General features: G+C 43.4%; 2 protein-coding genes across 2 annotated transcripts in view; both read left to right on the forward strand.

Annotated features, from left to right (window-relative positions):
• The window catches only part of YAP1 (Yes1 associated transcriptional regulator), a 183,740-nt gene that overhangs the window by 24,584 nt on the left and 144,879 nt on the right, over positions 1-14,277 (forward strand). Inside the window, exon 6 of the mRNA XM_089775744.1 lies at positions 1,903-1,969. Coding sequence (XP_089631870.1) covers positions 1,903-1,969 — 67 coding nt within the window. The remainder of the gene's footprint in view (positions 1-1,902; positions 1,970-14,277) is intronic.
• LOC149525961 (uncharacterized) lies at positions 3,567-6,668 on the forward strand. The gene has a single exon (XM_089775745.1). It carries the CDS (start codon positions 5,551-5,553, stop codon positions 6,613-6,615), a length of 1,065 nt encoding a protein of 354 aa, XP_089631871.1. The 5' UTR covers positions 3,567-5,550; the 3' UTR covers positions 6,616-6,668.

Genomic DNA, 14,277 nt, shown 5'->3' on the forward strand with positions numbered 1-14,277 from the left:
AAATATTTTGAAATAATGGGCAGCTTGTATCAACATGGGGTAGCTATTGTGGGATACCTCTGGTATCCTGAAATAGCCGTGCAGTGTAGATGTACCCTAAGTCTGAAACAGTGAAGAGGTTTCTCTTTTATAAAAAGGAAAATAGATATACTGTAGTTAAAATGGCCATTTATTTAATATGAAAGTTTCCTAATTTAACAATTAAGTGAAAAATAGATGCCGTTTGAATCACCTAATTAGTTATTAGACTGCAGTGGAATCTGTCGCAGAAACTAAGCTTCTTCATGATAAAGCATTTTGTGAGTTAACATATTTCTCAGAACTCTATGCACTATGGAATATACAAGACTCAAATGTACCATAATGAGTTAATGTAAATAAAATTATGTGGAACTAGTGACAATTAATAGAGGCTATATTATCTGATTTCTGAAGAAATGTAAAAAATATGTCTTAATATAAAAATAAGAAAACCATATACAATTTATAATGGTGAAGAAAAGCACTGGGATGTCTACAGATATTGTAACTGAGGAAATGGACAGTTTCACAATAAATAGGTAGGTAGCTTAGAAATGCAAAGGTTCAATAAACAGAAAATGTTCCTAAGCTAGGGCTTGTTTACCTAGTGGGGTAATGCACTCTATGGGGGTATTATATTTAATGTGAATTAATGTGTTTCATATTAACTGGTTGGTGTAGACCCTGCAATATGTTAGTACATTTTAAAATAACACCACTGTAGAATATATTACTCCACTGGAAAGATACACCCTTGCATAGCTATATACAAAACATTCCTCATTGAAAAGCGCATTAAATATATATACAACTTCAATTATAAATGGATGGATGTCTACATCTCTTGGTGAGAGGGGTTGCATCCTTGTAAGAATCACCTTTTTTACTTTGAAATTCTTCTAAATACATGAGATTAAAAATATTACAGGCAGTACCCGGGTTACGTACAAGATAGGGACTGTAGGTTTGTTCTTAAGTTGAATTTGTATGTAAGTTGGAACTGGCGTCCAGATTCAGCCGCTGCTGAAACTGACCAGCGGCTGACTCCAGGAAGCCCGAGTCAGAGTTGCTCTGCCCTGGGCTTCCTGGAATCAGCCGCTGATCAGTTTCAACAGAGGCTGAATTTGGACGCCTGGGACAGAACAGCTGGAGCACTGCCGGGTAGGTCTCTGCAGCGCCGCACCTCAGTGCTGTGGGGACCAACCCGGCAGCACCCCAGCTGCTCTACCCCAGGTGTCCCCAAGTCAGCCACTGCTGAAACTGATCAGCGGCTGATTCCAGGAAGCCCGGGGCAGAGCAACCCGGGGCAGAGCAGCTTTGCTCCGCGTCTCCCTGGTCTGCTGGGGGGGAGGGAGCAGCTTTTCTCGCCCCGGAGGACGCGGGCGGCGGGACCACGGCGCATCTGGGCGTCCCACCGCTCCCGTCCTCCGGGGCGAGAAAAGCCCCGTTCGTAACTGCGGATCCGACATAAGTCGGATCCGCGTAACTCGGGGACTGCCTGCAATTAGCTAAGAGACAAAGGTGCATCTCTTATAACCTTGACAGTTGTTTTGCAACCATAATTTGGAGTCATTACTGTGACTCTAGAATGCAGTTGTAATTTAACAGATGGAAAGGAGAAACTAGCCTCAATTTTTAAAAAAATAAATAATGTCTAAGAACATGTTGCTGTTTCTAGCCATGGATAGTGTAGATTTCAAAGGTTGAGATGACATGGATAAAGTCCTGACCACTAAATTTCCCTTCATAGATTTGAGCAAGAACATAATGTATACGTTTGCAATTAATTTAGTAAATATTTACAAGGTCTATTTGTGTATCTGTCTGTCTCTCTCTCTCTCATTGCTGGTGTTAAATATGGGTTATTTCTCCGTATTTCAGTGTTCAAAAGGATCCTGAAACAAAGGAAATAATTATTACATCCACTATCTTCAAAGTTTCTGCATTTGTAAGTATTAACTTTTTTTGGCACAGATTCTGTACATCATGAGGCATAAAGCACATTCTCCAGTTGACTTGTACAACATGAAAATAACAAATTGATTTGAAAATCACACAAAAATGTAAATAAAATTCAATATTTACTTTATTTGAAGAAGTTATTCAGGCACACTATTTTGCATGAACCCTTTTCCTGATGTCATCTTTGCTCTAGTCTTTAATAATATTTTACCAATGGTACCACTTCATTTTCTGTTCAGTAAAAAAAGAAATTTGGGGCCTTTAGCTTTGTAGGAATATATATGCAGAGCTCTAAAGAGAAGCTTATGCAAAATAGTACATTCCATCTTAGTGCAGCCATCTAGATCATACTGTTATTCTATATAAATTCAAGATAGAATCACTAGAAACTAAAGGCTAGAATCACAAAACAGCTTACATGTTACAATGCTCAGTGATACACTACATAATTACTGAGTTAGGTATCTCATCTCCTTATACAATACAGGGGGAAAGAATAGGATTCACAGAAGCTGGCACACTGGACAGAGAGATTACTAAACAAGTCAATAGTAGATGCTGAAGGTGAGGTGGATCCAAAGTCCCACCCTTCTCAGAGTTCAGCACCTATCTCCATTTATGATTCACAGCTGAGAACCTTCTTTTGGAGTCAGGTGCTTAAGCCATTTCTTGCAAGAAAGGGAGTGATGCATACATATCTGCATATAATACAACTGTGGGACGAAACTTCCCTGGCTACGTCTACACATCAGCGTTGTTTCGGAATAACTGACATTATTCCAGAATAACACAGTCCACATCTACCCACAAGCATTTATTTCGACATAATGTCAAAATAATGTTGAGCTGGAGGACTACTTACTCTGAGTCCTGTAACCCTCATTGTGCGGGGAGTAAGGGAAGTCGGGGGAAGAGTGCTCTATCTCGAAATAACTGCTGTGTAGACAGCACCAAAAGTTGAAATAAGCTGTTTTGACTTAAGCTACGTAATTAGTGTATATCAAGTTGCATAGCTTACTTTGAGTTTAGCCCTGCTGTGTAGCTGTGCCCCCTGAGAACTCTGAGGGGTAGCCGTGTTAGTTTGTGAGGCTACGTCTACACTGCACAGTTATTTCAGAATAAGCTATTCAGGAATAGTTATTCTGAAATTGCATATTTCAAAATAGCACATCTATACTGCAGGGAAGCCTCAAAGTTAGTCAGAGGCGGGCTTTTCTAATGCAGATGTGCTATTTTGATTTAGAGCTCCAGGAGGCACTGGGAAGGAATACATTAGAATGGCCTTGGTAAGGGGCTATTTCAAAATAGCAGAACTGAAGCCTCTACAAACACTTTATTTCGAAAAAGCTAACACCTATATAAGTGTTATTCTCTATAGAACAAGGTTTACAGAAGTCAGAATAAGGTGTCCATTATTTTAAAATTATTTTAAAATAACGGAATTGCTGTGTAGACTCTCATATAGTTATTTCAGAATAATGGCCATTATTCTGAAATAACTTTGCTGCGTAGACACACTCTAACTAAAGAAACTTAAAAACCAACAATGGTCCTATAGCACCTTAGAAGACTAACCAAAAAATACATAGATTGTATCATGAGATTTCGTGGGCACAGCCCACTTCTTCAGATAACAAATATGGTGCAAGAGACAGGGAGGAGAAAAAAACCCTGTCAATTAAAGTGTCCATTTTAAATTAGGCTATTAGAGTAGGCTGTAAGTGCCCAATACTTAGCTTTTGATATAATCTGGGTGTTGAATATAACGGCCTGTGTTTTTTGGTTAGTCTCTAAGGTGCTATAGGACCATTGTTGGTTTTTAAGTTTTTACCCTGAAAACTGTTATCCCAATGGTTAGGAAACTCTTAAGATTCAGAAAGTCCCAATTCATTCTTTCTCCCCTCCCCCCAGAAGTATTTTGCCTGATGAGAATGGATTTAAAACAGGGATTCTTCTTCGAGGAGTCCCTGTGGATGCTCCACTGTAGGTGCTGGGCTTGCCCCGGCGCCGCAGAATGGAGATTTTTGCAGCAGTAGTCCGGCCAGACCACACATGCGTGGGGAGCGTCTTGTGGCTTTCGCGCCCTTTTGTGCTGCTCGGTCCGGTCTGAGCCAGTTCCTTTTTAACCGCCTCAGGCTGCAGATGGAACAACGAGCTTCTCCCTGGTTCTCTTCAAAACGATGAATTCAGGCTTGTTAATAGTTAAAATTTGATCTCTCTCTCTTGCTTATCTCCCCCGTTCGAGTCCTTTTACTCTTAAAAAACAAAAAAGTAGTTTTTTTCTTCATAACTCTTCAGTTTAAGAACTATAGTTCTTGTTCTTACCTTAAGTTCTGGTTGGAATTTTTCTCCCAGTTGAACCTTTCCTGTTTAAAAAAAAAAATCTGTTTTTTGTTCTTAACTGTACAACTGATTGAATACAACAATGCCCGGCTCCCCGGGGTTTAAAAAATGTGAGGTTTGCTGAGAGGCCATGCCTGCCTCCGATGGTCACTCCTCCTGCATTCGAAGTTTAGGGGAGGAGCATGTCCCACAAAGGTGCCTCTACTGCTCCAAGCTCACTTCAAGAGCTAGATGCGATAGGGAAATGAGGCTTAGGGTGATGCTTTTTGATAAAGCTTTACAGCCTCAGGACCTCGCCTCCATGGCACAGCCCTCACCAGAGCCGCAAAAGCGCAGGGCTTCTTCTCCTATTGCTGTGCCTCCTAAAAAGACCAACCCGTCTCCAACTCACTCTCTGCCTGCCACTTCGCAAAGCAGATCGAGTGTCAGCTCCAAACCGGGCACTTCTGGCTTGCCTAAGTCATGGCCAGCCCCGTCTAAAGTGGCAAAATCCAGACTCTTGGTGCCGAAAGTCGGTCATTCAACGGCACTGAGGTCTACGGCACCGGCAATTTCTGCACATACCGCGCCGGCACCATCCGCACCGGCAACATAACGGGCGGCACCAACACCGGCGAGACCAGTGCCGGGTGGCACCGACAATCAAGCGGCACTGCGCCTATCGGCTGATCGCGCACCGATTGTGGTACCGCCACCACCGGCACCGCTGACGGCACCGGACTTCACACCTCCACATAGACCAGAAGACTCGGTGCCGATACTGGCACTGACACAACCACAGCCCAGAAAGGCTGTGGCTAAGACAAGACGACTAAGGAGCCCACCCCCACGCTCCCCGTCCCCAGTGTTCTCTCCTGAACCCTCCTCACCTCCCCCACTTCAATCACCAAGGAGGTCACCACCAATGAGGTTCCCTTCTATGGAACGCCTGCCATCGCCCTTCTTAACTCCGCCAGGGACCCCGGGCACAGAGCGACCCACTACTCTCGGCACCACCATTTTTCGGCATCTCCGTCTCTGTTAAGCTAAAGGTCTTACTCACCTCCATTGTCTCCCAGCTACTCATACAGAAGATCATATAGCAGGTTGCATCATTATGACCGCTTGCCATCACAATCCTCATACTGCTACAGGGACCCATATGACAAATGCACTTACTATAGATCACATTCACCGTATAGTCGTGCGTACCACCGATCTTCCAGGTCACCTACTAGGCCTAGGATGGGTGACTCATCTCTATGTTACTCTCCAGCCACCAATCCACCGGCTTTGCATATTCCCCGTTCGACACTACCTCCCCCTTCCCATACTGAGGAAAACCAATGCTTTCAGCAATCATACCAACCCCAAGTGTCATCGGCGGACCCTTCATCCTCTTCACCAGATGAGGCGGTGATACCAGGAGACATCTTGCCCCCGGATGACATTAGACAATTTCAAGAATTATTTAAAAGGGTTGCCCTATCTCAGAACATCCAACTCACTGAGGTTCAGGGTAAGCACCATAAACTTTTCAAGAATTTGGAAACCTCTCAACCTCCTAAATTGGCCATTCCTCTTGACGAGGCAATTTTGGAAGTCGCCAATGAACTCTGGGCTAACCCTGCATCGGTTCCACCCACAAATAAGAAGGCGGACAAGAAATACTTTGTGCCGCCCAAAGGCTCAGAGTTACGTTTTACACATCCATTGCCCAACTCCTTGGTGGTTGATGCGGCCAGACAACGAGCATGTGCTCCACAGTACAGGAGCCAGCCCTCAGATAAGGACTCAAAAAGACTTGATCTCTTTGGGAGGAAAGTGTATATGTCAGCAACATTCCTCCTTCGCATAGCCAACTATTTGGCTCATTTGTCAAATCACAATTTTGACAATTATTCTAAATTTTCAACCGTCATGGAATGCTTGCCTGAATCAAAGAGACCCATCCTGAAGGCATTGGTGCAGGAAGGATACGCCTCCACGAGAACCAGACTACAAATAGCGGCTGATGTGGCAGACACTGCGACTAGGGCCACTGCTACAGTGGTCTTAAGAAGAGCCTCATTCCTACAGGCAGCAGCAGTTCCTAGAGAACTGCAATCAAAGGTGGAGGATCTGCCTTTTGAAAAGGACAATTTGTTTGCAGAGAAAACCGATACCTTGTTGCATTCCAGTAAAGATACCAGATCCACGTTACGCACTCTGGGGATGTATACTCCGCCATTCAGGCGGCGTCGATATACCCCATTCCAGAGGCGTTATGACTATTATCACCAGAGACAACCATGGCATCAGCAACAATAACAAAGACCATTAGACAACTCCCGACAACGCCAATGACTCCCAAGACGTCGCAACCAGAATAATCGTCCACAAGCTCAGCCTAACACCAGGCAGCAAGTTTGACTTCTTGGTCAGGAGCACTCAACCAGTCTCATCCCTCACCACCTTGCTGTTTCTACATCGCCTACACCCATTTTATAACCACTGGGCACACATCACCAATGACAGATGGGTTCTAGAAATAATAAGAACTGGTTGCTCTATCCCCTTCCTGTCCATCCCACCTACAACCCCCCCAAACCCGTCCCTTTTCAGGGACCCATCTCACGAGCATTTGCTCGAGTCAGAGATCCGTCATCTTCTGCTATCGGTGCAGTCAAAGCAGTTCCGCAAGAATTCAGGGGGAAAGGGTTTTATTCCCACTATTTCCTAGTTCAAAAGAAAACAGGGGGTTGGAGGCCGATCTTGGACCTCAGACGACTAAACAAGTTCCTACGAAAACAGCATTTCAGGATGGTAACACTTGCATCTATTATTCTGGCTTTAGACCGAAACAACTGGTTTGTTGCTTTCGACCTACATGACACTTACTTCCACATCAAAATTCACCCCTCCCAAAGACGATTCCTCAGGTTCATGGTGGGACGCAATCACTATCAATACCGAGTCCTCCCATTTGGACTCTCATCCGCTCCCAGAGTGTTCACAAAAGTACTCTCTGTGGTCACAGCACATCTCTGTTGAAACGGCATACACATATTCCCCATCTCGACGATTGCCTCATAAAAGGCCGTTTGTCTACACAGGTCACCAGGATGTTGACCATCTCCGAACAGACCTTCCACTATCTGGGATTACTAATAAACAAAGACAAATCAACCTTGTCCCCGACCCAAAACCTAGAGTTCATTGGGGCGAGATTGGACTCTACAGTGGCCAGAGCATTCCTCCCTCTAGCCAGGTTTGACGCTTTACAATCTATAATAGATACCTGTCAAGCCAGCCCAAGAATTCAGGTCCTTTTAGCCCTCAAACTTATGGGGCACATGGCCACGACTACCTTCGTAGTTCTACACGCAGCACTACACTTTCATGTCTTCAACACTGACTGGCCACCGTGCACAATCACATCACTCCAGACGTACACAAGACAGTCGCGGTTCTACCCAATGTTATCGGGTCGCTTTGTTGGTGGACCACACAAAGGAACCTACTATCTGGGGTACCTTTCCAACAGCTACCACCAACACACCAAATTACTACAGACGCTTCCCTCCAGGGATGGGGTGTCCACATGAGCGGCATGTCCGTGCAGGGCCGCTGGATGCACCAAGAGACATTGCTCCATATAAATCTACTGGAGCTCAGAGCCATCTTCAATGCCTGCAGACATTTCTGGGAGCACATTCACAATTCCACAGTAAAAATTCTCACAGACAACGTGGCTACGATGTTCTATATCAATCGTCAGTGCGGAGCACACTCACAATCCCTATGTGCAGAGGCAGTCCAACTCTGGAATTGGTGCATCACCAACGGCATCACTCTTGTGGCATCATACTTACCTGGCATAAGCAATGCTACAGTGGACTCGCTCAGCAGGAATTTCATGCCAGACCACGAATGGGAGCTTCACCACGAACCCCTCCATTTCCTATTCCGCAAATGGGGCACCCCGCTCATAGACCTATTCACAACATACAGCAACAAGAAGTGTCCCCAGTATTGCTCCAGAGCAGGTCTCGGTCCTCACTCTCTGGGCGATGCGTTCCTCATCAGTTGGACAGGTCCACTGATGTACGCCTTCCCTTCCATACCCCTAATCTCGAGGGTATTGCAAAAGATCAGGACCGATCGAGCCATAGTAATATTGATAGCCCCTTCCTGGGCCAGACAGCACTGGTTCCCCCTGCTGTTGCAACTATCCCATCGTCCACATTATCACCTGCCACTTTCTCCAACACTACTCACCCAGAACCACGACCGCCTACTCCACCAACAACTTCACGTGATGCATCTTGCAGCATGGTACCAAGCTGGCTAAGCGCTACTGAGGCCCTATGTTCCGATGTAATCAAAAACGTACTGATACAGAGCAGACGACATAGCACAAGAACCACATACCTCGCAAAGTGGTCAAGATTTACTATCTGGTGTTCAGACCACCAGATTGATCCAATATTGTCTCCTATCCATACCATCCTTGACTACATAATGGGCCTTCACCAAGCAGGTCTCACTATACCATCCTTGAAAGTACATCTCGCGGCGATAGCAGCTTTCCGACAGTCCATAGACGGCTCTTCTGTGTTTGCACACCCCCTCACTAAAAGATTCATCAAGATCTTAACAAATTTGCATCCACCCGTACGCGCACCACCGCCTTTGTGGGATTTGGATTTAGTACTGCGGACCTTTACGGCCCCACCATTTGAACCATTGGCTACGATACCTCTGCAACTTCTGATCCCAAATTGGTGTTCCTGCTTGCGATTACCTCGGCTCGAAGAGTCAGTGAGCTTTCGGCGTTGATGGCCATACCTCCATACACCATCTTCCAGAGGGATTGTGTCATCCTCACACACGACCCAGCCTTCATACCTAAAGTCTGTTCGGAATACCATATCAACAAGCCTATAGTATTACCCGTGTTTTCCCCTAAACTACATGTTTCAGCTAAGGAGGCCGCTTTCCACACATTAGATGTGTATAGGGCGTTGGCCTTTTAGATTGACCGTACTAAGTCCTTTAGAAAAACAGACAGACTTCTCCTCTCGTTAGCTGAGTGTTCCAAGGAAGAGCCCATTTCTGCCCAAAGAGTAGCTAAGTTAATTGTCTCCTGCATCTCTCAATGCTACTCTATTCGGGGAAAACCCCTCCCGAGCGTCCCAGGGCACACTCCACAAGGGCAATTTCAGCTTCCACTGCCTTTCTTAGAGGCGTTCCCCTTTCGGAAATTTGTAGGTCAGCCACGTGGGCATCCTACCGCACCTTTATAGAGTATTATGTTGTACAGCACAGAAGGCTGCCGAATAAATCCGTTACAGACGCGGTCCTTTCATCAGCTAATCATTAAGCTCTGAATCCCACCTACCTTCTTATTCACAGGGCGTGGGACACTGCTGAGCAGACACCTACAGTGGAGCACCCGCAGGGACTCCTCGAAGAAGAAAGCGAAGTTACTCACCTTGGTATAGTAACTGTCGTTCTTCGAGATGGTCCCCATGGGTGCTCCACTACCTGCCCTCCTCCCCGCTTCGGAGTCTTTGTTCGTTTTATTGTGTTACAGATACTGAGGCGGGTACAAGGAACTGGCTCAGACCAGACCGAGCAGTGCAAAAAGGTGCGAAAGCCACAAGATGCTCCCCACGCATGCATGGTCCGGCCAAACTACTGCTGCAAAAATCTCCGTCCTGCAGCACCAGGGCAAGCCCAGCACCTACAGTGGAGCACCCACAGGGACTATCTCAAAGAATGACAGTTACTGCACCAAGGTGAGTAACTTCGCTTTCCTCTCCTCATCTCTTAGGAAAGTGTCTTACTCATTGACCTATGGAATATTATGCTATAGGTCAGTCTTAATTTCTCCAGTTGAAGCTGTTCCACTGTGTCTGAAATACTGGCCAGTAAGAGAGAGAATATAACTGACTCTGTAATCCAGAGCTACGGCTACACTGCAGCTTTCTTGCAGAAAAGCTTATGCAAATGAAGCATGGCGTGGAATATCGCCATGCTTCATTTGCATAATTAATTAGCAGCCGCTTTTGCGCAAAAAGGAGCTGTGTAGATGGCTCCTTTTTGTGCAGAAACTTCTTGCGCAAAAGCAGCTGCTAATTAATTATGCAAATGAAGGGTAGCGATATTCCACGCCATGCTTAATTTGCATAAGCTTTTCCGCAAGAAGGCTACAGTGTGTAGCCGTTGCCCAGTGGTTTGAAAGCACTCCCCAGCAACATGAGAAACCCATGTTTATATTTATTCTTCATATCAGTTAGGGAGAATAGAACTGCCTTCTCTCACATCCTGGCAGAGTGTGCTAACTACTGAGCTAAAGGGATGAGTTGTCCTTCTCTTCCTCTCTAGTCTGTTTTGTATGGAGTTAGGCATGCTCTGAGCATACCTACCACAGAAGCTCTCCAGGAAAGTCAGGCATGATAATGCCAATGCTCAGGGTCCTGTTGGGGTTTTGGCATGAAATAAGCACCTAGTTAATGTGCAAGGTCAGGACTGAGGCAGCTGTGCTTCAGCTACTGAAATTTAAACTTCTTGGAGACTTTAATGTTAGAAATGTAGTTGTCTAGGGCAGGGGTTCTCAAACTTTGTGATACCGCGACCCCCCTCTAAGTTGCTCACGGCCCCCCGGGGGGTCAGGACCCACAGTTTGAGAAACACCGGTATAGGGAATTTACACACCTCCAGGGTTAGACAACAACTGAGTGGGATTTTTGAGAATGCCAGTGGCACCTAAAGTGACAGGCATCTAAGTTTCCTTTGTGGACCTAACCGAAAGTCTTATTTTGAATCTGCCTTTATCTAGACTTCTGTTTTGCACTTGCAGTTTTGATTGATTAAAGAATTTGCTGGATATGTTGTGTTGTTCCTGTTTCTTACTAAAGACAACACATGGGGGGCTTCAGGGGAAAGATGGATGCTCAATTTTTTATCGGTGGGCCATCATCTTTTAGCTGTTATGCAACATTCATGGAACATTTTGGAATGTTTTTCTAAAAATAATCTCTTTTGTGCTTATTAGTATTTTACCTTACTCATTAAACTCAGATTTCTTTTAATATGGAAAAATACATAAAACTATATGCTCAGAACCAAAAATTACTCAGCATTTTTGTTAACAGTTTTCATATCTGTGAATTGGTATTGGTTTCACATGAGCTTCAGAGATTTACATTATTGTTTTCTTAGGTTTAGATAAAACATTCAAAAACACTTCTAGGTACCTTTGTCATATTTTCCATATTATGTTACCATCAACATAATAAAAAAAGAATAAATTCAATGGTCTCCTCAAAATCCACAAATGGAGGGATGGGGGAGAAATGTAATTCAAGTTACAGGCCTTACCACAAGTCTTCATTTTCAAAAGTTTAGGAAAAGAAGTTGGCTTTGCAGCATATTCTGTAGGTCAACAATATGGGTTATTTCAGCCTGGGGGGAGGAGATGAATTCCAAAATCCAGGCCTACATGGAGAAAAGCCTGCCTAAAAACAGGTTCAATTTCTGAGTTGATTTAAGGTGGTTTTATGTAGCGTGCATATGGGAAACTCATCTTGAGGTGATAAAGGTATGGATCATACTTGCAAAGTCTGCATCCAAAAGAAATAGTAGCAATGTCTTAGCCAGACATAGATGAAAGAAAGCTGTCTTGGTCACTGTTGCTATATGATCATCTAACAGCAGCTGAGAATCTAACATAATGCCCCTTCTGAAAACTGGTGTAACAAATGGTAGACATGCACCCTTAATTAAAGAGGCAAGCATAATCCTCACTATATATTTTGGCTGAATGCTTATTCTTAAAGCATGATTTCCTTTTCATCTGGACAGAGGCTCAGCCAATTAGCCCAATCTCTACCAAAAATTGGCTGGATCAGATAAAATAGAGATATAGAGCTTGGAATCATTAGTATAATGAAAACACTGTGTCATCCCATGCCTTCTTGCTAACCCTTCTAATGGCTCCATATGGATATTGAACAAAAACATTATCATGATAACTTGGTAACACTACTGTCAGTGATGAAACTATGTAATTACAGAAAGCACTGTGATAAATTGGTACTCAATATGTTCCAAAACTACTTTTCAATTTTTAATCTTCTGACTTTTCTAGACTTCTGACTTTTTTAGACTTTTCTAAACTAATTCTAGATTTTAGGAATCATTACACCTGTGTATATGTATTTTAACACAGATTTTGGCAGTCCAGAGAAAGTGGGGGAGGGAAATATTTGAATTTTTGTAGCAATTGTATGTTTCTGAACTCAGAATAGTTTAAGAAGTTTACATGATTTGCATATAACCATAATATTTCAGCATGAGGAAACCTGAAATATTTGATATTAAATAAAGACATTTCTTGAATGCTAACTCAGACATAATTACAGCAGTGTTAATTGGCACCACAAGCACAAGCTTATTTGCTAACTCTTAAAATATATTGATAAATTGTTACACGTTTTGGAGGTATGGTCAATAGTATCATTATATATTGTATGTCACACATATACTATCTAAAATCATCACCAGATTATCTCAATTTTTTTCAAAGACAGCAGTTAAAATGATCCAGTTCTAGCATCACTAAGTCAACTGAGTGTCACACAAACACCACGGCTACGTCTACACTGGTCCCTTCTTCGGAAGGGGCATGCTAATTTTGAACTTGGGAATAGGGAAATCCGCAGGGGGATTTAAATATCCCCCGCGGGATTTAAATAAACGTGGCCGCCGCTTTTTTTCCGGCTTGGGGAAAAGCCGGAAAAAAGCGTCTAGACTGGCGATCCTCCGGAATAAAGCCCTTTTCCAGAGGATCTCTTATTCCTACTTCAAAGTACTTTGAAGTAGGAATAAGAGATCCTCCGGAAAAGGGCTTTATTCCGGAGGATCGCGCCAGTCTAGACGCTTTTTTCCGGCTTTTCCCCAAGCCGGAAAAAAAGCGGCGGTCATGTTTATTTAAATTCCGCGGGGGATATTTAAATCCCCCGCGGATTTCCCTAATCCCAAGTTCAAAATTAGCATGCCCCTTCCGAAGAAGGGGCCAGTGTAGACGTAGCCAACCTGTTTAAACTTAGAACTGCAGACAGAACTGATGCTATTCTTAATTTGTGTATAAGCATCCAAATATTATGGTGGTGAAGCACTGAAATATACAGATAGTACTACTCTTATCTAAAACCAGATAAATGAAAAAACAAAACAAAAGACATCTAAATGAACTAAAATGACTTTAAAAGGCATTCATAACACAGTGTGAAAACTCTGCCTGATTTAGATTAGATTGTATTTCCTAGTTCCGGTATTTTGAACAATATTACATAATTTTTTATCCAGTAAACTTTGGATGGCCTGCTGTAGCCTTTAGGTCAAAACTTTAATTGAAGTCTGTTTTGCCTGAGCAAGGACTGCCATTAGTCTTTTTAAAAACATTCTGAAATCAAATCTGATTCACAAACATAGCCTGATATTTATCTTGAGTCTTAAAACTATAGATATTACTTTCATTAACATGCAGTAGTTCTTGGTATGTAAATACAGAGAAAGTTATTTTTGAATATGTAAATATTGGAGATGGTGATCAGATGCCTAAATGAATTCTGACTGGAAAACGGTCAATATGGCTGTGTCTAGACTACAGGGTTTTTTTGAAAAAAGTGGCCTTTTTTCTAAAAAACTTCATCTGCATCTAGACTGGCGCCACATTCTTTCTAAATTAAATTGAAAGGACGCGGTGGTTTTTTCAACAGCAGTAAACCTCTTTTTAGGAGGAAGAATGCCTTTTTTTGAAAGAGCTCTTTTGAAAAAAGGCGTTCTTGACCGCAAATAGGGCTTTTTCGAAAGAGAGCATGTGCCTGTCTAGACGATCACTTTTGAAAGACGCTTTTTCAAAAGATTCTTTAGAAAAAGCTTCTTTTGAAAGAAGCATGTAGTCTAGCTATACCCTAAAAG

Source organism: Pelodiscus sinensis, chromosome 1, assembly GCF_052426305.1.
Source record: "Pelodiscus sinensis isolate ZL-2025 chromosome 1, ASM5242630v1, whole genome shotgun sequence".
Taxonomy (NCBI): Eukaryota; Metazoa; Chordata; order Testudines; family Trionychidae; genus Pelodiscus; species Pelodiscus sinensis.